We start from the raw sequence: 25709 nt of genomic DNA, 5'->3' as shown, positions 1-25709 counted from the left end.
TTACAGCTCCGCACCGTCCGCGCCGCGCCGGGCCTGTCGCCTCTGCTGCACCAGTTGCTTGTCCAGTTCCCGGAGCTGCTTCAGAAAGCCCCGGTTGGGTAGGACACAGCGGTTCTTGGCCACTTGTTGGATGGCGTCCACCAGGGTCATGTTCCTGTGGATCATCAGGTAGGCCAGGACGAGAGTCGCCGACCGGCTGCGGCCCATGGCGCAGTGGACCAGGATCTTATCTGCAGTGGAGTGGGGAGAAGAAACACCCGCGTTGTAGGGGCAGGGTGGCCTGGAGGGTGGGGCATAGGTGCGAGGCTCACGCAGAGCCAGCTCAGATCCTGACTCTCCCACTATTGTAGGACCCTGGGCAGGTTACTGAGTGGCTGGGAGCCCCAGCTTCCCCATTTGTACAATGGGGATACTGTCAGTATCCTCTTCATTAGGGTCGGTGTGAAGACAATTGGTGCAAAGCAACTTGGTACACTGCCTGGTGCATATTAAAGGTTCAGTAAGTCACAGATGTTATTATTGTTGCCTCGGTGAGGAGGAGGTGGGATTGAAACTGATGCTTCATACCTGCCAAAGCACCTCCAAGGGAGAGCCTTATGAGTTTTTTTAACGCTCACTTTTCATTTATTTATATTTATAATATATTCATATTATTTATTTACTTAATGCTTACTTATTTTGAATAGGGCAGCCACTAGGGTTCGGATTTCAAAAGGTATAAAATGATGGCATTGAAAAGCCTCCCTCGCACCCACCTCCTCAGTTCCCCAAAGCAACAAGTATTACCAATTTCTTCTTCCGGAGAATTATCTGTGCATATACATAGCAAAAACATATTTTTTCTCTTCTTTTCTTGCCCAAAAGGTAGCAAGCTTTACAAACTTTTCTATACCTTGCTTCTTCCATTTAACAGTGTATCTTGGAGACCTTTGTATATCAGTCTCTGAAGAGTTCTCTCTTTTGTTATTTTTTCTTGTGGCTGCACAGAGTTCCTCTGTATGGATGAACCATAATCCACTTTGAACGGGATGCATTCCGTCCCGTCCACGGCTGCAGGTGGATTGTGGAGGAATGCAGGCTTTCTGCACCATTTGCAGTGCTGCTGCATTTGACCTCGGATAAGGAGAGAGCACCCACAGTCCCAAAGGGCCCTTTGAGGGGCCGAGACAGAGGGTGCAGTCTGCTTGCCGTGGAGTCTGTGAGCATTCACGTGGCCTCAGGAGCCTGCAGAGCCCTGGCCTTCTCTCTTGCAGTCCTGGGTTCGAGATCGGTTCTGCTACTAACCACCTGGGTGTGGGGTAAGCCACTCAGCCTGTGGCGCCTCTACTTCCTCAACTGTCAAAAGGGGCAGCAACCTCAGATCAGCTGTGAGCAAAGCCACTTCAGTAAAAATCACACGGTCAGATTTTTTAAAAATTAAAATAGTTTTATTGTGTCATGTGGTATAACCAGGGGATGAATATTCTTACAGCTTAGGTGACCAAATTGTCATCTAGATCAGCGGTTCTCTAAGCATGAGCCAAGACCCTGGGGGTTCCCAAGGTACTCTGAGGAGATCTGTGGAGTTAACATTATTTTCAAAATAGTACTGCGGCGGTGCTCGTCTCTTTCACTCTTGACATTTGCACTGATGGTACAAAGGCAGTGGTGGGAAGAACTGCTGGTGCCTTAGCGTGAATTATGGGAGGGACACTGAACTGTAGTAGTAATCGTTGCATTCACCACCAAGCACTCTTGGGGAAAAAACAAGCCAATTTCCCTTAAGAATATCTTTGATGAAGCAGTTAAAATTAATTTTATCGAATTTCAGCCCTTGGTTACACTTCTTAATATTCTGTGTGATGAAATGGGACGTGTACATAAAGCACTCTGGCTGCATACCGAAGTACGATTGTTATCTCAGGGAAAAGCTTATGGGAGATTGAGTTGCAAGATGAATTAGCCACTGTTTCATGAAACACCATTTTTACTTAAAAGAGTAAATGACAGAAAAACCATGGTAATTCAAACTTGGGTATTTGGCAGACTTTTTCTCGAAGGTGAACAAAGTGAGCCTGTCACATCAAAGAAAACAATTGAGAGTATCCGTTGCCAGTGATAAAATGCAAGCTTTCAAGCAAAAATTAGAATTTTGGAAAACTTGTATCTACTGTGAGATTGACAGTTTCACAATACTCTTAAGATTTTTCTGTTAAGATCGGCAGTCATATTAACAAATGTGTCTTCTGACAATGTACAGTGAAAGTGTCAACATTTGGAAGATCTGCATAACTTAGTGAACAAGATTTTCCACATAACCAATGTGAGATATTACAAAATCATGTGTGGGTTAAAAAATCCATTCAAAATGCAAGAGAGACCAATGGATTTTCATGTAACAGAGTACGAAGTTTATAGATATGGTTTCAGATTCCACATCACAACTCACCTTTAAGACGCTTTCACTTGTCAAGTTTTGGTGTAGTATCAAAGAGGAATATCCAGTTTTCTGAAAAGGCTGTTAACATATCCCTTCCTTCTCCAGCTATATATCTGAGTAAGGCTGGATTTTCTCCATATACTTCCACCAAAACACCATATCACAACAGACTGAATGCAGAAGCAGATATAAAAACCCACCTGGATTCTCATAAGCCTAACATCAAAGAGATTTGCAAAAATGTAAAATAATGCCATGCTTTTCCCTACTTTATTTTGGAAAATATAATTTTTTTCATAAAAATATGTTAATATGCAGTGGGTTCACTTTATTAGTTTTAAATAAATATTTTTACAATTTTCAGTTCTTATTTCTAATAGAGTAGATATTGATAGATCTACCCTACATAAATGCTCTTTGAGGCCTTCAATAATTTTTAGGAGTGTGAAAGGGATCTGAGACCATAAAGTTCGAGAACTGGAAGATCTAGAAGCATCTCCACACCAGACTTCCCTGGTGGTCCGGTGGTTAAGAATCCCCCTGCCAATGCAGGAGACATGGGTTCGAGCCCTGGTCTGGGAAGATCCCACATACCACAGGGCAACTAAGCCGGTGCACCACAACTACTGAGCCCATGCTTTAGAGCCCATGAGCCACAACTACTGAAGCCCATGTGCCTAGAGCCCGTGCTCCGCAACAAGAGAAGCCATCACAGTGAGAAGTCCATGCACCACAATGAAGAGTAGCTCCCGCTCGCCACGACTACACAACTAGAGAAAGCCCTCCACAAGAAAAAAGCTCCCTTCCGCCACTATCATGGCAACAGCTGGGCCGAATGAGAAATCCACCACTATCATGGCAACAGCTGGGCCGAATGAGAAATCACCATGAGAAGCAGCTTTCCACAAAGCACCTCAACATGTTTTATCTCATTTCATCCTTAATACAACCATCAAGATTTCATCATCCTCATCCCTGCTTTACAGATGGGGAAAGAGTCGAGGCGAAATGACTGCTAGAGGTCACCCAGGATGATGGTGCCATCTCTAAAAATAGTTAAAAGCAACTTGTTATTGAGACCCTACTGTGTGGTGGCTACTTGCTGCTGTGCTCTGGGGACAGAAAAAGTAATGAGATTAGCGTCTCTGGCTGTCCCCAGCACTGCCACCACTGCCATCCCAGTGGCAGCCCTCTCCTGTGGTTCTGGGATCCCTTTGCTGGGGTCAAGCTGGCTGGGGCACCTTGAGCTGTGTGACCCCAGTGCTGTCCCTGTTCCTGATTCTTATGCCTGAGGCCGGGAAGGATGACCAAGGAGACACTCACGGACATCACTGGGTTTATGGAGCGCCAGCAGGAGATGAGAAGAGCTTGGCAAAGAACACTTCTGAATGGACGTGGCTCCCCGTGTCCCTCTCACCTCCACTCCCCACTTGCCTCATGGGACCAAGCCCAGGACAGCAGTGATGGTCAGCAACCGTGGCAGCATGAGCTGTGCAAGTGGGCCCAATACCAGGCACCAGGATTCTCTTTCCCCACCCACCCCAGCTGGAGAGGCCTGCACACCCTGCCCTATGGTAAGGACCCTACTGGTGGCCTTTCCACACACACAGTGCTGACACAGAAGGCGCCCATAAAAAACTGTTAATTTTATCAGGATTCGTTTCCACGAATCTCCACAGGCTAACCATGCAGGCCTCCAGTCCCCATCGCTGAGCTGCAAGAGTGTGGCCGCCTTTTCCCCCCGCCCCGTGCACCTGGGCCAGAAAGGCCAGAGGGCGAGAAGCAGGGCGGCTTCTTCAGTGCTGGGTGGGGTTTGGGGGTGGCTGGCCCAGCTCATGGACGTGACTGTCCTCCTGGACTGGAACGTCTACCTCTGGCATTCTAATCCCCACAGACTGTTCCAGAGGCTGCCTGGCCCCTTGCCAGCTCTGCTGATAACTAAAGCGTTTCTTCCTCCCCTGGCAAAAAGGGTAATTCTTTCTGTCATGACTAAAGACTTGAAACAGACGAAAGCTGTAGTTCATTAAGTCTTTAGGGAGCCTGAAGTCTGTTAAGCGGGAGGGGGGGAGGGGAGAGAGAGGGGGAAGGGGCTGGGGGTCCTCCGCTCCAGCAGAAGGTCCTCCCGGCTGAACTTTGCTTTCATGACAGCAGCACTAATGCCGTCAGCCGTGTGAGCTTGGTGGGCCTCCTAGGGTAGAGGACCCGTCCCCAGACTCTCAGGGCACTGCTCCCTCTTTGCTCTGTGGCTCTGCTAAGCACCACCCTTTGGGGCCCAGCGTTGGATGGTGAGAAACTGCTCCCAGGAGAGTTCAGGAGACATGCAAGGAAGGCTGCATTCAGCCTGTTCACAGCATGGTCCATACCAGAGGAAGCCGAAGGGAGCATTGTCAGGCTTGGCATTTTCTAGGTCAGTGGCTTTCACACTTCTTTGTGTGTCAACCGCCTCCCGCCCTCCGCAAATCATAAAATTCACAGCTAACGAGTACATGGGTTCAGCCTAGCCCATATCTTCCAAGCACTTTATATGTTCATCGTAGTCAGTCCTCAGAACAACCTGATGAGGTAGATGAAATTAGTATCCCTGTTTTATCGAGGAGGTAGCTAAAGTGCAGAGAAGCAATGCGTCTGAGTCACACAGCTGGGAAGTGGCAGGACTATGATTCAAGCCCAGGCCACTGAAGCCAGAGGACTTAGATGTTAAGGGGGCTTCACAGGTACGTGTGTATCAGACAAGACTTTCACAAACAATTTGTGCTTTTTTTACATGCAGTGTACGCTGATGTCTTCTATTCTTTCCTAATCTTTTCAGTTTTTTTTTTAAAGAAATCCTAGTCAAAGCCACGAAATTGATTTTATAACCCACTGATAGGCCACAATTTATGTTTGAAAAATGATGGTTTCAATTAAATATTTCTCCTTTGGCCTTCACCAAAAGGTGAATTCCCGCAATCTTATGAAGAAAAGCCAAATCCAGAACCTCTACTGTTTACCTAATGGCACGTTTTCACTGGCAACCAGAAGGTGGGTCTCTGTCACTCAAATCAGACGTATAGGCTAAGCCTGTTATCACCAACCACCCCCCGACTTCCTTGGTTTGTGTGGGATGCCCTTTGTCTCCCACTCACTACCTTGGAACCTGCAAAAGCAGAGTTCCTACTTCTCCCGAAATAGTTCTGCACACATGGAAGTCCTCAGAAAAAGGATGCATGGCATGTTTTAGAACTGCCAGGGGGCAGGCTTGTATGTGCTGCAGTGGGTCAGGATACCCTTAAAATACCCTGAAAATCTGGTCTGATTAAAGCTCAGAAGCGCCAGAGAAACAGCCTCTTGCTCAAACACAGACTTCATTTATTTCTTCCAACCTACCGTATCCATAATAGATTGTAAGATGGCTTCCAAAGCAGCCTGTGGACTGTTTGTTCAAGTAAAAGAAAGAATAAAAGGAGAGTGGTGATACTAAAATCTGATCTTTAGAGCTGCATGGTATCCGCCCTGGGATTTCTTAGAAGATTTCATTAAATTAAAACCACAGTAACTCAGCTCTGAGGATGCTGTGCCAGGAGCAGTGAAGGCAGTCCAAATGGGGCTCCCGAGGCAGTATGTTGTCCGTACTTCTTTTTCTGATGAAGAAGGACAAGTTCAGTTGTTTTAGATCCTATAACCAGCTGGAATGTCTCACCTTCCATGATACTGGGTGACCTCTTATACAGCAAAGTCACCAGATGCTCAAAATAAGGACAAAGGGCTCTTCCGTGAGGCCTGAGTGACAGAAGCGATGCCCGTTGGTCCCTGATTAACTCTGTGACCCTCAGCACATCAGCTGGCTTCTCTGGGTCTCTGTTTCCCCAGCTCTCAGGGCAGAACACTGGACTAGATTATCTCTACGATTTCTCAAGAGTGTCTGAGGTAGCCTGGTGAGTTCTTTCGGAAGGGTCAGATCAGGGTAGGGCAGACACAGGGGTGGGCCCCATGTGGCAGATTATAGACCACAGGTACAGCTCTGCAGCACCACAAGGGATGCTTTTCAAAAAGAGGGAACGAGACTGGCTGTGAGGAGCCGTGGTGGGAAACGCTATACACTAAGCTGAAGCTAGCCAAGGAAGAACAGGAAAGACAGAGCAAGGAAAAGGACATGTCTTTGCCTTTTGGCCAGACTGTCCATCAACACCTCTTACATCAAGAGTATAATAAGGAATATGCGAATGCGTCTGGCTCCTAAAATGCTACAGGAGTGTCCCGTAGTTTTCCAGGGAGTGACTAGACCCGTCCAGGCTGCCTACTGCCTGTGCCATACATGCTGAGCACACGCCATCTCCACGTATGGAGTCTCTGACAATGCTGACGAGCTTTTTATTTTGTTACTCTGACTACTCAGGGCACAGGTTACAAACTGATGGCCACTGGGTTTCTTTTGTCTGGGCTGTGCCGCGTTTTAAGAGATTTTCAATTTGTTGCCAACACTTAAAATTTGAGCAATTTTACGTTAAAATCCAGATTGGAGACTTTTCCTGAAAAGTCAGATCTACCACATTGGCGCTGATTCTCACAAGACAATCATTGGTTGGGACTGAGTAGCAGCTGTCCCCTTTGGAGGGGATATGGGGCTCTCAGCTCAGCCACAATCACCCTCTCCCCTCACCCCGTGGCCACACGCAGCCAGCGTCATCCATTTATGGCCTCTGCCTTGTCCTGAAGGGTTGGGGTTTGAGCCCTCAGCTTGAGGAATTCTTTAGATATGCAAATACAAAGGGCACAGAGAAGGGAGTCTGGCCTCCCACTGGCAACAGGGTCCTGTCCTGCTTCCCATCCCTAGCCAGCTGGGTGAGGCCCACACTCCCTGCATGTCCTCTGACCTGTGGATATGCTTTTCCCTCTTGACTGTTTCTCGGCTAGGTGCTTGAGACCACCCGGTCTACCCGTCGCGATCCACACCAGCCTGACATCTCCACATCGATGCTCTGAGATCTGTCCAGGCCTAAACATATGACCCCAAAGCCCATTCTTTCCGATTCCGGCAGTGGGGGCAGACTCTAAAATGGCATGCCAGGACCCCGGCAGGCTGTCCTATGCGTGTATCATACCACTGTAGTTCAAAGTTGGAATGTCTTTTTTTCATTTTTTTTTTTTTTACCCCTTCTGGGGGTTGGAAACTTTATGATGATGATGTGCACGTGCTGGTGTGGTTATGTGCTTCGTGGTGCGAGACCTCTCTTTATCAAACACATCTGACAGCCTGCTGTGCACCAGGTTCTAGGCTAAGTGCTTTTTGTGGGTTACTGCTGATCCTCATTATAACCTTTCAAGGTAAATATTTTCATCACCGGATGGAGAAAGCAAGGCTTAGAAATCACATTTTTGTGCAGTGTGAATTTGAATGCAGCCTTGTCTTCTCCAAAGCCTTCCAGGCCCCTTGCATTGAGGGGATGGTTGAAGATATAGTAACGGCAAGTTGAACGCATTAAACAGAATCGGAAGGATCGTGTGGTGGTAGCTCTTTGTTTTTTCATGTCAAACATGTTTTCAGTTAACTTCAAATACTGTGAGGCGAATTTCACCTTATGGTGATGAGTCAGAGTCCAGTTGCTTTTTTGATCCTGCTTGGAAACCCAGAATGTGCCTAACTCAAAAGATGGTCCATAAATAGACTCATAAAAAGGATGACTTTGAAATGAGGTATCCCCTAAGACAAGAACTTCAGCTCTGTGGGTTTTTTTTTTTTTCTTTCCTTCCCTCTGTCATAGCCTTCTGAGCCAAAATAAAGACAAACTCTGGGACTGTCCAGCAGACGTGGCCTAGGCCCAGCTGCAGGTTGCAGTTCCTGAAACAGGCCCGTTGGTCAGTCACTGAGTCTTGTAATCCCAACCACTTGTGGTAAGAAAGGCCTTTAGTAACTGTATACCCTGAATTATGTGATGGCCCCCTAAAAGGGTATGACACGTAGGGCTGAAGTCAGAGCACAGATCAGGGAGTTGAAGTCCCTCTGGCCTCTGTGGAATGTCACTGAGATACATCCTGCAGTAATCACAGCATATTGGCTCAGCCAGATGCATACCTACACTGTGCCCTTCTCCCCAGAGTAGCCTTGTAGACTTTACCTGGATTAGGGCCGCTAAAACTGCATTTTGGCTACGAGGACTAGTACTGTGATTTAAAAGACGGTTAATTAACTTGGGGAAACTTGGACATCATGAGTGTAAAACTCAGATTCTCAAATATAGTTTGCCACTTAGAAAGAATAGGTTGTCAGCTTTCTACAGGAGGGTTTACTAGACTGAATATGACTAGGGTGGGAGGATGAGGGAGGCAGGTATGAACTTGGTTGGCTGGCAGGAGAATCTGAAGTCTCCCCTAGATTCCCACTCAAGTCAGCTCCCTGAGGGTTTTCGAGCATCGAGGCTCTTGGCTATTAGTCTGGTCTGGACCCAGGCACAGTTAGCACCTTGGCAGCATCCCACCGTTGAGGGCTCCCAACCACCCCTGGCGTTCAAAAGATGGCTGCTGTGCCTCAGGGAAGACAGATTCAGGCCAAAGGCCTCTCCTCAGAGCCCTCCTGATTCTGACTTCCCATAGCGGCAACCAAGGGCCAGACCCCAGCAGCAGCAAGCTCAGTGGTGCGCACAGCCTCCGGGGGAGCAGACATTTCCAGCAACCCTGGCAGGGCGGGATTTGCGAGGGGAGCTTACTTAAAGTGTGCAGATGCCGCTTACCACCAGGCTGAGGGGCGGGGCCTCAGGCTGGGGGTGGGGCCTCGGGCTGGGGCGGGGCCTTGAGGTGGCCAAGGGCTGGGGGCGGGGCCGTGCGCAGGCCGAAGGTCTCTTACTGTGATCGTAGCGGAGCGCAGCATCAATGAAAGCGGCCGCTGGGTAGAAGAAGACGCTGAGGTCGAAGGTGGGCAGGTCATCGGCCTCGACGCCGTGGTACTCGATGGCCATGTCGCGGTAGTAGTCGGGTCCGGTGTCTACGTTCCAGCGGCCGTGGGCCGCGTTCAGCACGTGCGTGAAGCCTGCCTTCTGCAGTCTGTAACGGTCCAGCGCCGTCGCCCTGGGTGCGAGGGAAAGAGGCTGGTCGGCTGCGCGAAGCCTTGGCCTGGATCTGGGGGAAAGTCCGGTGCAGCCCATGGGTTTCCGCTCTCGATTCCGGCTTCCAAAATAAGGCCTAGCCGTTGAAATGAAGGACTTCCCTACTCCAAGCCCTGCTCTTACCGACCCCTTGGCCACTGTGCCCTATTCTTTTGTCCATTCATTCTTTCATTCACCAAATACAGAAGAGCTTGGTGCTGGAGACTCCAGTGGTCTGCGGGAGTGGACTGTCAGCTGCCAGATCCCCTCTAAGGCCATCAGAATAACCTGTTCATTAGGCAAAGCTGAATGTAAGGGAGAGGGCCACCTTCATAGAGCCTCGGGGAGACCCTTTAAAGCCGGCCCCTCCTCTGAACCCTCTGGATGTTTACAGTGTTTGGAGGTTGGGGCTCGAATGAATGGTTTCAGATGGGTCATTCAGGGAATTCCCTGATGGTCCAGTAGTTAGGACTCCACCCTTCCACTGCAGGGGGCACAGGTTCGATCCCTGTGCAGAGGAACTAAGATCCCACAAGCCAGTGTGTTGTGCCCTACCCCCAAAAAAACAAAAACTTGAAAAAAAAAAATAAGATGGGTCATTCAGTGTGACGGTTTGATTGGGATCTGGCAAAATTCTTAATCTTAATGTTCAAGAGATTGGTGAACACAGTGCAAAACCTTTGCTTTGATAAGTGAATCATTGTCTACTTGGGCAAAGCACTGTTCTGAAGAGGAGAGCTGTTTGAGGAGTCTGTTACTGGAATTGATTTTAGGAAGTTCTTGAAGCCAAGAATTTTCAGGAACAAAGAGTAAAAGTCATGTTAAAGTAGGTGGCTTTGGAACATGGGGCAAAGGAAGCAGGAGTTATTTCGGCCTAGAAGGGCCAGGGGATACTTTATTGGAGAGAGGGCTTTGAGCCTGCCTTACTACAAGTGTCAACACTTGGTGATAGAGGGGAAGAGGGAGGCAAGGGCATGCCCAAGCCAAAGAAATAGCACAACCTAAGGGATGGAGGCTGGAGATAATGAAGGGCTTCCAGGAAATGTTTATTATTTCCTGTAACCAATCATTTATCCCCAATTTAATGATTTAGAATCTATTGTGTGCCGAGCACTGTCCTGGGTACTGATGATGCAGCAATAAGCAGGTTAGTCAAGGTCCCTTGGGAAGCTTAGATTATGATGGGGAAAGCAAATAAGTGGATAAATAATTTCAGATAGCAGTAAGGCTGTGTAGAGTGACCGTGGTCCTGTTTTTGGTAAGGTAGTCAGGGAAGGCCCCTGCGGGGAAGTGGCATTTAAGCTAAGACTGAGGGGTGATAAGGGCCTAGGCAGGGGAAGATTTGGAGGGAAAGTGTTTCCTCCAGGCAGAGGCAACAGCAGATGCTAAGAACAGAAGGGAGACTAGTGTGGCTGTAATAGCAAGGGTGGTAGTGGTACAAGGGGAAGCTGAAAAGGGGGGCTGGTTCACGGTGGGCCCTGTAGATCATAGGGAAGAGTTTGGATTTTACTCTAAGTAATGTGGTATGCCACATGCCGCAGAGGAGTTTAAGGAAGGGCTGAGCATTGTTTACTTTTTTAAAGATCAGTCTGGCTGATGCATGGAGATGGGTTGGAGAGGAACATAAAATAGAAGCAGGAGCTCTGTTGGAGGCTGTCGCGGTTATACAGCCAAGAGAGGAAGGTGGCTGGAGTAAGTCACAGCAGACTTGCTGATGGATTGGGAATGGGGGCAGAGAGGAGGGGACTGGTTTGGCCAGAGCATAGCATATGAGAGGAGAGATGAGAAAGGTCTGGAGAGGGAGTGTGGGATTTGACCATGGAGTGCTTGGATGTCAGGATCTGCATTTGGACATCAAGGAGAGCTTTTGATGGTGTTTGAGGAGGGTGATCCCATCTGAGATTCGAGATGACGTCTCCCTCAACAGCACAAAGCCCAGTTCTACAGCTCAGGGAAGAGGTGACAAGGGTCTGGAACTGTAACAGTAGGAGGCTAAAAGTGGCAATGCATTCCAGCTGAGAACTCATCTCAAGGCCACTGGTAAAAGGACGTGGACAGAAGTGAGCATATTGGATGCCAACATGGATCAACACCCTGAGCGGGGAGGCTCCATGCAGTAGAAACACAAGCCATGGTCCCTCGGCCAAGGGCCCCTTGTGTATCGCTGCTTTCCTGGGGCTTTTTATTGGTCATGAGAGGAACCACAGTGGAGTCCAGTGTTTGGAAGAGGGAGACCTGAACACAGGCCTTGAGCTTTTAGAAACATGTGCAAACAGACCATGGGAACTGAGGCGTGGGGAGATGGGGAGTTCCACCAAGCCCCGCAGCTGGCTTTTAGGGCTGCCATCCTGACTACGAAACCCATTCTGCTTTCAATTTTTCCTCAGAAAGGTCTGTTTTTCATTTTTCTCCTCATCCCAAAGTATGTATACAACAAACATTATGCTTTGGGGACATAGATCTGCGCTCAATTAAAGGCTCCACTAATGCAGTCCATCTTGCTGAGTAGCAATCAACCTTACTTTGAGGTTGAGCTCAGTGGAAAAATTAAAATTAACTGTCCTTGACAGGAAGTTCCTACCCACCATAAAGACTGGTCTCGCTGGGTTCTGCAGCTGAGTTTCAACATAATCAACTGGCGGTAACAGTTTGCACTTTGCTGCTTTGGGGGTCAAGGATCAGGGTAGATATGCAACAAGATTCATTGCATGACACCTCTACATTCACCGCGCCGCCCCACCAGAGCTGGTTTTGACTGTGTCTGAGGGAGAGAAAGGGGCTCATGCGGAGGATTAGACCTGGTGGGTATCCTGAAGCCCATTGCAGGTTTTTGGGCTCTGTGGCTACCTGGGCCCGGAAGGGGAGGTGGTATCCTCACACACCCCTCGGGAGATTTCCCCTAGCTTGGCTTACTTAGAGTCCAGTTGAGGACTCTGGGTGGTATCCACAGCAGGATGGGGATTTGCAAATACGCAGAGTGACTCTCAGTAGACAGTGGCTGTTTTGAAGGCAGATCCCCAGTTGGCCCAGACACCTAGCTCATCTATCACTGGGAGTGGGATAGAGTCGGAGGGTGCTGCCTGGTGCTGCGTTGTTTAATTTTCTTAACTTTCAGGGCTACCTGCTCAGATATGTGGGAAAGACTAAGAAATGTGCCTCTGCTGAAGGAGAAAAGCTCAGAAGAAAAACAGGGTTAAGAAATTACTTCTAGGATTTAGGTGATTCAGGAGCCTAAACAGCAGTTTCTGGTTGTTTAAGAAAAATCTTAGGCGTAAGTAATCTATTGAGGACACGGGGGCGGGAGAGGGTAAGCTGGGACGATGTGAGAGAGTGCCATGGACATATATACACTACCAAATGTAAAATAGTTAGCTAGTGGGAAGCAGCCTCATAGCACAGGGAGATCAGATCGGTGCTTTGTGACCACCTAGAGGGGTGGGATAGGGAGGGTGGGAGGGAGACGCAAGAGGGAGGGGATATGGGGATATAAGTATACATATAGCTGATTCACTTTGTGATACAGCAGAAACTAACACAACAATGTAAAGCAATTACACTCCAATAAAGATATTAAAGAATTAAAATATGTCATTTAATTACAAAAGTAACACATGTTCTATGCAGAATGTGGAAAACATATTCCCTTCCCCCCAACACAAAACACCTGTATTTCTACTCCCTAGAGATAAAAACTATTTGCCTTTTGATATAAGATCTTCCAGTTGTAAGCAGAAACTAACACACCATTGTAAAGCAATTATACTCCAATAAAGATGTTAAAAAAAAAAAAAGATCTTCCAGTTGTTTTTCCATGAATAGATTTTATATAAAGGTTGGGGTGGGGGTTACAATACTATATACAATACTATATATACGGTTTCCAAAACTTTGCATGGTGATATATTGTAAACTTTTTTTTTGGAAGCATTTTTTAAAGTTTCTTTTATTTATTTATTTTTGGCTGCGTTGGGTCTTCGTTGCTGCACGCGGGCTTTCTCTAGTTGCGGCGAGCAGAGACTTCTTTTGTTGCAGAGCACGGGCTCTAGGTGCACGGGCTTCAGTAGTTGTGGCACACAAGCTCAGTAGTTGTGGCTCACGGGCTCTAGAGCTCAGGCTCAGTAGCTGTGGCGCACAGGCTTAGTTGCTCCACAGTATGTGAGATCTTCCCGGACCAGGGCTCGAACCCATGACCCCTGCATTGGCAGGTGGATTCTTAACTGCACCACCAGGGAAGCCCTGGCAGGTGGATTCTTAACCACTGCGCAACCAGGGAAGTCCCTGTAAACATCTTGTTAGGTCAACATACAGCCTTCAATAGCTGCATACTATTCCATTCCATAGGTAAATCTCAGTTTTACCTCACCAAGCCCCTAGCTTTGGACATTTGTGTTCTCTCTCTCTCGTCTGTCTCTCTCGTCTGTCTCTCTCCTGGAGACAGAGTGATGGGAGTTACAATAAGAAACACTGTAAACAAACAACTTGCTGTGTTTCTTTGGGCACATCTCTGTGTCCTTAGGAGAGATTTTTTTGAAGTGGAATTGCTGGGTCAACAGATATGAGCATTTTAAACACAGTTGATACTTGTTACTAAATTGTCTTCCAGAAAGTTTGCTCAAATTAACATTCCAATTTTTGTTCATTTCTAATTTCATAGACCAAAAAAATGTCTCATTTTCATTAATTTTAGCAATGAGGCTGAACATTTTCTCCCATATTTGTTGGACTTGTACGGTTTTACTTTTGCAGAACGTTGTCACATCCCTGTTTCTGACCCAGATCTCTTTAGCTCTTCTTCCTGCCTGTGAACCTCTGGCCTCGCTCTGGATTCTGAATCTGGGTTGGAGGGCCAAGAAAGGGACTTTCTTCCTCAGAGACCTTCCCTCCCTTCCTCCTTCTCCGGCCTGGACCAGCCTCCTTTCAGCCCCTCAGAGTTCCTCCAGGAAACTTGCTTTAACCAGCGTTGAGGAGTGGCAAGTAAGAGTAGTCTCCCTGTGCAGAGCTCTTGGCATTCCACTTTTTCGGACCTCTTGGGGGCCCTCCTGATTCCTAGCCTACATACCTCAGCCCCTGCCCGGAAGTCTATTTCCCACAGATGTGTGCTGTCACAGAGAGGAGGAGGGACATGCAAGTACGCATCTGTACAAGCCATCCACCAGCTGTCTTGCAGTGGGGAACCAGCTGCTTCCGTGTTGCCAGGATTCTGCACTGGGCATTGACGAAAGTCCACTAAAGCTTGGGCAGTTCTCCGTACCCTCACGTCTGTGAGGACCCACTGAGTTCCTGCACCTAATCATGGACTCCTGTTCACCCACAGCCCACATCCTGTAATCTGGCACCTTATTCTGATGCGTGTGACACTTGTGGTGGCACATCAGTTCGTGGGCATGACCCTGATGGTGACCTTCTCCTTCTCTGGAGTCTTGACCACACCTACTCCTTGCAAGTGAATTTTAAAACAGCAGGCACATTTCTAGCTTTTGATCTCCCTCAATTCACCTGATATGAAGGCAAAATTCACTAGCTGTCTGGTTTTTTGCGTGTTCTTGTTACTTGCTGTTGATGAAGCTGTTTGGCTGTGAGGCTCTGCAGAAAACACAGGGCTCACAGGTGTAGTTTGTAAGCTTAAACTGCTGCATGAATCAAAACAATGACCCTCTGGGACCCTCAGTTTTCTTTATTTGTTAAATAGAACCAATTACATTGGCAGTACTTTCCTTACAAGATTCTTGTAAAGTTGAGTGATGCAATATTCAAGTTTCTTTAAAAGGTGAAAAGATAAATTCCAGGGTGGGGGGCAAACAATAGGAAGATGCACGACAAAATGTTATCCGTGGTTATCTCTGGGTAACAGAATTATAGGGAATTTTAATATTCTTTTTGTCTGTGCTTTGTAAATTTTCAGTAATGAACATAACATATATTCACTTAGTGGGTAAATATATACCATGATTTTTATTGATGTTCTATCCTTAGTTCTCAGGAGAGACTGTTGCAAAGACATAAGGTGGTCTCGGTGTTTTTAACTCCTTAGAAATCTCTCCATCATCTTCCCCACCCCCCTAGACTCTAGACCTTCGAGGATGGAGGCTAAGAGGGGAAAGACAATGCATGGGAAGCCTGGTTTCAAGAAATGGTGTTGTATTAATCACTAGACTAGGCATTTGGCTAAGCATGAAAGGAAATGGTTGACATCGCTGGGTGAAAAGCCGTCACCCAGCATGAGAAGGCCCAGCCAGGCCAGGGCCACCGCGTCTCACCCTGGGCACCTTGCCCACGACTGGTGCCCAGTTGTACCTTAGTCGCCTTCGGTACCTGGAGGCTCAGAGTCCAGGTTTTCTAGTTCTTTCAGGTGACATTCAGCATGTTAAATTGTCAACCTTGGCTGTGTTTTTGCTGCCCACCCTGGACAAGCAGGTCAAGTTTTAGCTCTACTTGGTGCCTCAAGGCTGAATTAGTTCTTTCTTTTTTGGGGAGAGAGATTGCAGCTGTCCAGGTGCACCAGTGAGAGGTCCTCTCTTGAGCTGAGGACCGTCTCAGCCATTGATTTGCCTTCTTCTCACTCTCCAGCCTCTTCGACTACAGGCCAGCCCCAGAGCTGCCACTGGCTTCAGAGGCTGTCGGTCTGGTTGGGAGCAGAAAAGCAGAAAGGGTGAGCTGGAGAGGCCCCTGGCATGTGAGCTCAGGCTGGGTGGAGCTAGCCCAGGCATTTGAAGAGTCAGGCTTTATAGGGAGGGGCTGCTGGCTGTCGATGACCCCAAAAGCCAGACCTTGGAGGCGACTGTAGTTATAATAAAAATAGGGCTCCCACCATTCAGGCAGAAGCAGAGCAGCTTCGCAGAGCCTTGGTGTTGGCTTATAGGGCTGCCTCTATCGTGAGAGGGAAGAGAGATTTCTCAATTATCCTGTTGCAACCAAGCCTTACTATGGGGAGCCTGTCCTGCCCGGGACTTTACAATCTCTTTGATGGTAGCCAGGATATTTCCCCTCCTGCTGACTACTGGGGAGAAGCAAGACAGAAAGAAAAAAGAATTTGCTCAGAAAATGGAAGATGTGAATGAGATTAAAGTGAGAATATTTAAATTACAGAAATTTAGTGCTTTCAAGCATCCTCAAGCACTTCTGAAGCACCCATTTAGGGACTGCTGATTGATAAGAGGTGATGAATTATTCTTATCTCATCATCAATGCCAGTCCCTGGCTCTCTGGAGGGCAACCCTTGGTTAACCTAATTTGAATCTAATTTGTATGACTTAAAAGTAGTAAAACAAGTACATGCTTGAGCCTAATAAAGCCTAATTTATTTAATAAGACATTTCTTAAAGAATTTTACTTTAGAGCTGGAAGGGACGTTGGAAATCATCCCTTTATTTTACAAATAAAGAAACTGAGTCCCAGAACAATAAGATGTTTTGCCAAAGGCCACACAGAATGGCCACCCACACAGGAGGCTTGAACTCTCTGCCCCAATCCTGCTGGAGGGCTTTCGCTCTACTCCACACTGTCCCCAAGGTTCCCACTTGCAGATTCAGACCCCCTACCAAGTTGTAGGAAATGGGTGGGAGAGGGTGGCTGTGCTTTGAGCCCTTGAGCGAGGAAGACTTCCCCACGAGGCCACCAAAAGGTAGCTGCCTGGCCTGCACTGACCCCCGCCACTGACCCAGCACATTTCACAACATCAGCCACATCCCTCTGTCGGTGGCCTCTTCTCGCCAGGCTGTGGTGATGGTGGAGTGGGTGGGAGGATGGGGGGGACATCTCTGCTCTCCTCAGGCTGGTAAGCAACAGACACTTGGAGTCACCAGGCATCCCATTTGGTGATCCCCTTGGAATAAGCTGAGATTGAGAAAATGCTTTAGATGTTCTGAAACCCACAGGCGTGTAAGGCTTTGATGTGGTACTGCCCCCTCAGGCCTTAGGCCACCCGGGTCCCTGGAAGGCCGGGACAGCATCCATGGAGGGAGTAGGCTGGAGAAGGCCCAATAAGAGGGACTTCCTTCCTTCCAACCTGGACTTGGGTTCATGATAGCATCTCATGGGAGAAATTTGACCAGGGGTGTTTTCTGTCCCAAGGCTGCCCTTAGCAGAGGGACGCTGAGTGGCAAAGTGTAGTGACTGTTCTCTACCTCCGTCTCACACTGTGAGTTGGATTTCCAGAAGCTGCCTGATCTCTAATAGTTCACACACAGTGGGTGTGCCAGGAACTGTGCTGAGAATCAGATGTATTAACCCATTGAATCCACATCTTTTAGGTGAAGAAATTGAAGCTCCGAAAGCTTGAGTGACTTGCCCAAGGCCACATGGGAACCAGTAATTTGACCCAGACGTTGTGGCTCCAGAGCAGATGCCCAGCCATTCTGCGCTTGAGGAGAGAGGAGTGGGGAAAGAATGAGCTGCTTCTTGGGGGTCAGTCTGGTGCCCAGCAGGTCCCAGGCATCGTTGGTCTAGACTTCAGGAGCAGCCGGTGGCTCTAGCCGCCTCAGGACACCCATTCTCACTCCTGGATCCTAACCACCTTAACTTTCAGATCCTTGGCTTTTAAGGATCTTAGGCGCTTTTAGGGAATGGAAACAACTCAACCTAAATGCAAATATCAAATTAAAACTGAGGCTTCGTGCATGAGGAGCCAGCTATGAGCATTTCACTGCTCTGGCCAATACCTACAAAGAGACGGAGAGACACGGGCATTTGTGTCTACTTTCAGCCAGGCTGTAACCTTGGTGTGGTTGTGTTGACGGTGGAATTAACTTCTTTCTCAGTAAGCATCTGTGAGTCTCATTAACCTTGTTAAGTGGGTGTCAAGGAGGGACCCTGAGCAGAGATGGGGACAAGGTCAGGTGGGTGCTGACCTTGGTCCTCTCCTGGGCTATGCATGCAGGTCACACACGCTGACTGTGGAGCCTGCCTAGACTGTGCATGTGTGTTTGTTTGGGGGCTCAATCAGGCAGAGCTGGATTGAATCAAAAGGGCAGTGACATTCCCTTGATTGAAGGAAGCAAACTTATGGTCAGATGTCAAGGAAGTAAGCATATCTTATTGCGTCAAACCCTATTGTCTGTCGCTCTATTACACTAGGCCATTTGTATCCTGCTCAGACACTCAGTGGCTTCCTGAATAAAGTCCCTTGGCCCTGACCTACCTTCCCAGGTTTCTTTCTCACTAAGTAGCAATAATAACAACATTTGCCTTTGTCTGTTACTTCATAATTTACAAAATGCTTTCACATTCCAATATTTCTTTGAATCCTCTCAGTAACCATCTTTTGAGGCCCAGAAAGTTGAAAGGACCTACCCAAAGCCTCTGCACCTGGAGACGACTGTGGCTGTGGTACCTTGTGTGTTACCCTTTGGAATGTTTGCTGCCCATCCAGAGGGGTGTGTTACACTTTCCTGCCCCATTGTCATGAGGCTTTGGCATGGACTTGCTTTGGCCAGTGAAATGTGGGCATCAGTGTCTTGTGTCACTTCCAAGTCAGTCTGTGGTTTGCCATGTCTCTCTTTTCCCTCTGCCGGGAGCCTGACAATATCCCAGAGAGGGGCTGAGTCCTGAGTCCTGGAGTCGAGTGGAGAGACCATGGACATGTCACATGAAGGAGAAGTAAACCACTGTTCTGGTAGGCCAACAAGATGCTGGGGATACCTGTCATCACAGCACAGCTAAGTCTAAGCTGATCACACAGTAGTAAAACTTGGCTTAATCTCAGACCCTCTGGAAGCACATTCTCTACTGCATTCATCCCCAATGTTCCAGATGAATCACCCTGTTTGTTCGCAGCTCCATGCCTTTTCTCACCCTGTTCCCTCTGCCTAGAATTCTTTTGAAATCCTATCCATCTTCCAAAGCCAAGCTTAGAACTCACCACTCCTATGATGCTTTCTCAGATCCATAATACCAAGCACTTACTGAGCATTTACTATGTGGCAGCTACTACTCTAGCACTTCACTTGTTTTAATTCATTTAATCTTCACCTGTGAGATAAGCCTTGTTACTGTTGCCGTAGAAGAGGAAGAGAGGTAAAATAACTTGTCCAAAATCACACACTGGTAAATGGCAGAGCCAAGACTCAACCCCATGCTCCTTCCAACCCACTACCTATTTCTCTTTCTATTCCCCGTTACGTGTCTACACATCTCTTCTCCTCAACTGGAAAACAGCTTCTTTATCTGATTGACCACATTTTCTTGATCCTGGTTTGAGAATATATACTGCCACTGCCTGGTGGTGTACCCTTGGGCTGGTCACTTAATTTCTCTGAACCTCAGTTTCCTCTTTGTATCCCCCAAAGCTCCTAGCAAGGTGCCCAGTAAATACTGACTGACTAAATGGATGAACTCCATGAGCCTTGGTTTGCTCATTTTTTATAAATTTATTTTTATTTATTTATTTTTGGCTGCACTGGGTCTTCGTTGCTGTGTGTGGGCTTTCTCTAGTTATGGCGAGCGGGGGTTGCTCAGCAGTTGTGGCGCAGGGGCTTAGCTGCTCCACAGCATATGGGATCTTCCCGGGCCAGGGCACAAACCTGTGTCCCCTGCATTGGCAGGCAAACTCGTAACCACTGCGCCACCAGGGAAGTCCTGGTTTGCTCATTTTTTAAATGGGAGAGATAATGGTACCTCCTTCATAGAGTTGTTAGGGGGTTTCAATGATGCCTAGCACAGGGCACGGCACATGGTAAGAATCCAATATAATTTGGCTATTGTTACTATTATAACCTGTAGGGAAGGTAAATCTAGTATGTAACATACAGAGAGAAAAAACTTACTTCTCACCATGGGGATTGGGAAAGCTAACTTCATGGCAGAAGTGACTTGAGTGGACTTTGAAGAATGCATAGAATCTGGACACGGAGATGAGGTGAAGGGAAGGGCATTTTAGGCAAAGGGAACAGCACAGAGAAAGAGACAGTATAAATCTTTAAATCTTAATCCTCCTTCCCCTATTTATACCATTTGTAGGGTCAGATCTCAGGAAATAATCCTAAATATTAAAAATAAGTTTATGAATAAAGATGTCCACTGCAGCATTATTTATAAAAGTGAGAACGTGAAAGTGACCGATATGTCCAATAGTAGGGAAAGTGGTTAAATAAATGATCTTCTATCCATCTGATATAATACATATATAATTATTGTTACTATTATATTATGATATATATGAGAAGTATATAATAAGAGAAAAGTTTATGAATGACACTATGTGGAAAAGAGACAAGATAAAATGAATAATCAATATTGTCACAACTATATAAAAAGAATTTAAAACCAAATGTATCATGTAGAAAGTGTAGGAGGAAATGTACTGCAGTCTTAGTAGGCGTGGCTTGGCGTGATGGACTTGGGTGATTGTTTTGAGATATTTAAAAGTTTTCTTCCTTACATTAATCACTATTTTATTATTATAGCTAAACTTTTTCAGTGCTTACTCTGTACTAGGCACTGCACTAATATTTGACATATATTATCTCAATCCATACAATCCTATGAGGAAGGTTCTCTTGTTAACCTGTTACAAATAGGGAAGCTAAGAGATCTATATTTATACAATGAGTTTACATTACTTTAAAAATAGGACAATATAGTTACTACGTTTATGTAATATTTTATTATTAAAAGATAAGAGATTCAGATTTCCCCCCCTTTTTTGCTACTTCAAACAAGATAAACATCGTACATATTTCCTTGTGTACTGGTACTCTTATTTCTGTAAGTCACATTTCTGAAAGCGATATTTGAGGTCAAAGTATATGCATGCCTTTTTTATTTTGAACTAATTTTAGACTTACAGAAAAGTTGCAAAAATAGTACAGAGATTATTTGGCAATAAAGAAGAATAAAACACTAATACACACTACAGCTTGGATGAACCTTGAAAACAGTATGCTAAGTGTAAGAAGCCAGTCACAATTGGCCATTTATTATTATTCCATTTATATGAAATGTCCAGGATAGGTAAATACATAGAAACAGCAGATTGTTGGCTGCCTAAGACTGGGAGAATATGGGGAATTGAGAGTGATTACTTAATGGGTTCAGGGTTTCCTTCTGAGGTGATGGAAATGCTTTGAAATTAGCTGGTGGTTGTACAGCTCTGTAAATATAATAAAACCGCTGAATTGTACACTCTAAAAGGGTGAATTTTATGGAATGCAAGTTATATCTCAATAAAGCTATTGTTTTTTAAAAAGTAAACAATAGAGTCCCTATTTAGGGGAACCCACATTCCCCAATGTTCATAACTGAGAAATGATTGGATAAATTATGGTACAGCTATACTAAGGAATATTGAAAGTACAGAAGAGTATAATTCCTTTTTTCTGCTAAAAATTATTTAAAAGAAATAAAAATCCTGGGCTTCCCTGGTGGCGCAGTGGTTGAGAGTCCACCTGCCGATGCAGGGGACACGGGTTCGTGCCCCGGTCTGGGAAGATCCCACATGCCACGGAGTGGCTGGGCCCGTGAGCCATGGCCGCTGAGCCTGTGCGTCCGGAGCCTGTGCTCTGCAACGGGAGAGGCCACAACAGTGAGAGGCCTGCGTACCACAAAAAAAAAAAAAAAAAATCCTTTAAATGTATGCATATATTTCCTTATGTTTGCAATAACATACATAAAGTGAGCTTAATGCTGGTTACTCAGGGCAGAGTTAAGAGAGGACAAAGGGAGATTATGCAGTTTTTTATAACCCTCTATTTAGTTTAATTTAGTGTAAAAGGGCATATAATTTTTGTAACTTTTTCCATTTAAAAATATTAAGAAAGAAAAAAGAAAAGGGGGTTCTGCCCCTGATTTCCCATGACTAGACAGTTATCTCTAGGTTTTTAAGCAGCAAGGTGTTTATTAAAAATCACACATGCAGTGGTCCTGCACCATCTCAGAGAGATGAGCCATGAGCTGGAATCCTGGGGGGATGGCGGGAGGAGCAGGATGAAAGCTTCTGGGTTAGGCCAAACGGCATTTGAATCCCAGCTCTCAGCTATTTACTGAGCTGTGGACCTTGGGCCAGTTACTTAACTGCTCTGTGCCTCAGTTTCCTTGTCTTTAAAATGGGAGTAATTAGATGACCTCTCATTGGGCTGTAGTGAAAATAAAGTGAGGTCATGCATGCAAGATGCTTAGCACAGTGCCTGGCACATAGTATTCAATAAAGAATAAGTACAATTATTATTATTATTTACAGTAGGCACTTCCTAATTGTTTGAAGAGTGGGGAATGGTGACTATAAAAATCTAGAGGGGACAGTAACCTCAACTTTACTGGGTCTACCGTGCTTCCTGACACATATGGTGATGTGCTCTTATGCCACCCACCTGAGAACTGACTTTATTCTTGCTAGTCTTATCCCCATCTAAAATAAAAGACTACATTTCCCAGCTTCCCTTGCAGCTAAGGGCAGGGGAAGTCTTGGGTGGGACTTCCCTTCGGGAAGATGTCCTTTTCCTCTTCCTTGCCTTCAGCCTTCCAGTGGTCTGGATCCTACAGTTGATGGCAGCTTCCCTGCTAGCAGTGTCAGACCTTGAAGCAACCCTGAAGGAAGAAACCACACCCTGGGGATGGTGGAGCCCGAGCCTGGGAGCCTGAGCCCCTGGTGACCCTGGAGTCACTATGCCAGCCCCAGCTCGCCTTCCTCTGCACTTCTTTTATGTGAGAGAGAAACCAATCTCTATCTTGCTTAAGCCCCTTTTCTTTTTTTTTTTTTTGGCGGTACGCTGGCCTCTCACCGCTGTGGCCTCTCCCGTTGCGGAGCACAGGCTCCGGACTCGCAGACTCAGCGGCCATGGCCCACGGGCCCAGCCTCTCCGCGGCATGTGGGATCTTCCCGGACCGGGCACGAACCCGCGTCCCCTGCATCGGCAGGCGGACTCCCAACCACTGCGCCACCAGGGAAGCCCAAGCCCCTTTTCTGAGTTTTCTGTGATAGGAAAATAAACCCAGCCCTAGCTAATAGAGTTCTCTCAGAACCAACCTAAAAAGAGCTCATGGCAGGAAGGTGGCGAGGGCTGTGCCCTGGGGAGGGCTGGCTACCAAAGGTGAGGCTGGGCCTCGCCACTTACTCATCGCCGATGTAGAGCTTGGGCCAGACCTCGTTGACATGCGTGTACTGGGGACTGCCCTTCCAGAAGAGACGCTCCAGCTCAAAGGCTCCGGGGGTACAGTAATCCTCAGCCTCCCCCTCCTCCTCCACCTTCGGCAGCAGCTTCTTGGCAGACGGGTAAGCATTCTTGAGGCTTGTCTTCGGTTCTCTGGATGTCATTTTGGAGCCAAGGGATTTTCTTTCCTTTCTGCAGCTGGTCATGAAAGAGGGTCAGGATTGCGGTTAGCAGGGACAGAGGTAGGGAATGGGCTTTACAAAAAAAGAGGAGGGTATATAAGCTGGCATTTCCCCAGCCTGTTATGTTCCTGCTTCCTCTTCCCAGGCCACAGAGGTCAATAGGGAAGGCCATGATAGCAGTTAAACAACACTTCCCCAAGATTCCAGTCTCCTGCAAAGCAAGCATGCTGGGCACCCTCTGACGTGGGCATTTGCTGCAGACACAAACAGGCTTCAGGTCTAAGAAATCCCTGCAGGCTGCCTGTCCTCTGCCACCTTTCTTTTAGATTTACCCCCTTTTTTGGTGCCTGTTCTTTCCTTTATGTGACCGGAGTCTGCTGGCTCAGGCCATTTAGAACCTGAATAAGAAGGCCCAGGAGGTCCCTGCCATTCCAGGCCTGTGGTATTCAGCGTCTGCAGAGAGCTGTCATCCAGTGGAAAGGGCACACCTGGAAATCCAGAGCCTGTGTGGTCTGGGCAGCCACACACATTCCGGGGATTCGGAAGTCTTGGGGTGGAAGGAAACTTGGCTGCGTGAGGGTTTGTCAACTTGTTAGGAAGTTGAAGTCAACGCTGGCTACTCTCACACTAGGAGGCTGGCAGTTGTGCTAGCTTACCGGGGTTTGGAAGAGACGTTCCAAGCTAGAAAGCTGTGTCTGCAGATTGGAACGTGTATTTGCAGAGCTTGTCAGGCTCTGCAGGTGGAATATGGGTGAAGAGTTTCCATTGTCCCCAAAGAAATGAATTCATTGAGGAATTGGGCACCATGTGTTCCGTGAGCGGAGTGACCGATACACTCAGGCAGCCTGGGAAGGGAGGTTATACTCGTCCTGCTGGGAGACTGGAGGGAAGGGGGAAAGGGTGGAGTGACTGAGAAACGTGAGTGCAGGTGAGTGATGGGGAGGGAACGTTACTCATTTATGTAACAAATACTTATGTAGCACTTACTGTGTGCTAGGCACTGTTCCAGGTGCTTTGCAATTATTAACTCATTTAATCTTCTTAACAACCCTAAGAAACAGGCACCATGATTATCTCCATTTTGAAGATGAGGAAAACTGTAAATTGAGGACGCTTATAACACATGGTCTAAGTCTTCTGAGAAAAAAAAAAAATTGCCCAGAGGGTAGGGGTTGGGGTGGAGGATGCAGGGTGGGGAGGGGCAGGCCAGGGACTTGAAGAATGTAAAAAAGCCCCAGTACGGCTTCCCTGGTGGCACAGTGGTTAAGAATCCGCCTGCCAATGCAGGGGACACGGGTTCAAGCCCTGGTCCAGGAAGATCCCACATGCCGCAGAGTGGCTGGGCCCGTGAGCCATGGCCGCTGAGCCTGCGCATCCGGAGCCTGTGTTCCGCAACGGGAGAGGCCACAAGAGTGAGAGGCCCGGGTACCACAAAAAAAAAAAAAAAAAAGCCCCAGTAGCTTCAAAGACCATTAGGATCCTATCGAAAAGACCCAGAACACATCTTGAAGAGGCTCCCACTTATCAAAAATGGGACAATTTGAGCATGAATAATAAAAATAACTGCAGTTAGTAGAAACACATCAAACATTTAAATCATAATGATACTGAAAACAATTATTCACTTTTGGAAGATGCTAGAGAGTCAGCTCATTATGAAGACAGGCCAGTGAAATGAAGGAATCTAGCATTTGTCATTCCTTTTGGATGCAAACTGTACTACTGGGTAGATGAGGGAAATTTTCTTTTACAGAAGAACTTCAATAAAGAAGGAAGGAAGCACCATTTTACAACACCCGATGAGCTAATGGATGTAGGCACTGAGCACTGACTGCTGGCAGCATAAGAGACGTCAGACGTTACAGGCCTTCTGATGGAGGAACACACCACCACTACCACAAAAGGAGCCTCGCCAAAGGAAGACCTGGATCTTTGAACAGAGTCCTCAGAGTCTAGATCTAGCAACCAA

At 47.0% G+C, this 25709-nt stretch overlaps 1 protein-coding gene across 1 annotated transcript; it reads right to left on the bottom strand.

Annotated features, from left to right (window-relative positions):
* DUSP29 (dual specificity phosphatase 29) lies at positions 1-23722 on the bottom strand. Its single transcript, XM_065893921.1, has 3 exons — positions 23523-23722; positions 9240-9460; positions 1-230 (listed from the first exon to the last, which is right to left on the bottom strand). Exons 1-3 carry the CDS (start codon positions 23720-23722, stop codon positions 1-3), a joined length of 651 nt encoding a protein of 216 aa, XP_065749993.1.
* Between the last annotated feature and the right edge of the window lie 1987 nt (positions 23723-25709).

Source organism: Phocoena phocoena, chromosome 16, assembly GCF_963924675.1.
Source record: "Phocoena phocoena chromosome 16, mPhoPho1.1, whole genome shotgun sequence".
Lineage (NCBI taxonomy): Eukaryota > Metazoa > Chordata > Mammalia > Artiodactyla > Phocoenidae > Phocoena > Phocoena phocoena.
The sequence above is the reverse complement of the archived record's forward strand: the minus strand, read 5'-3'. Positions and strand labels throughout refer to the sequence as shown.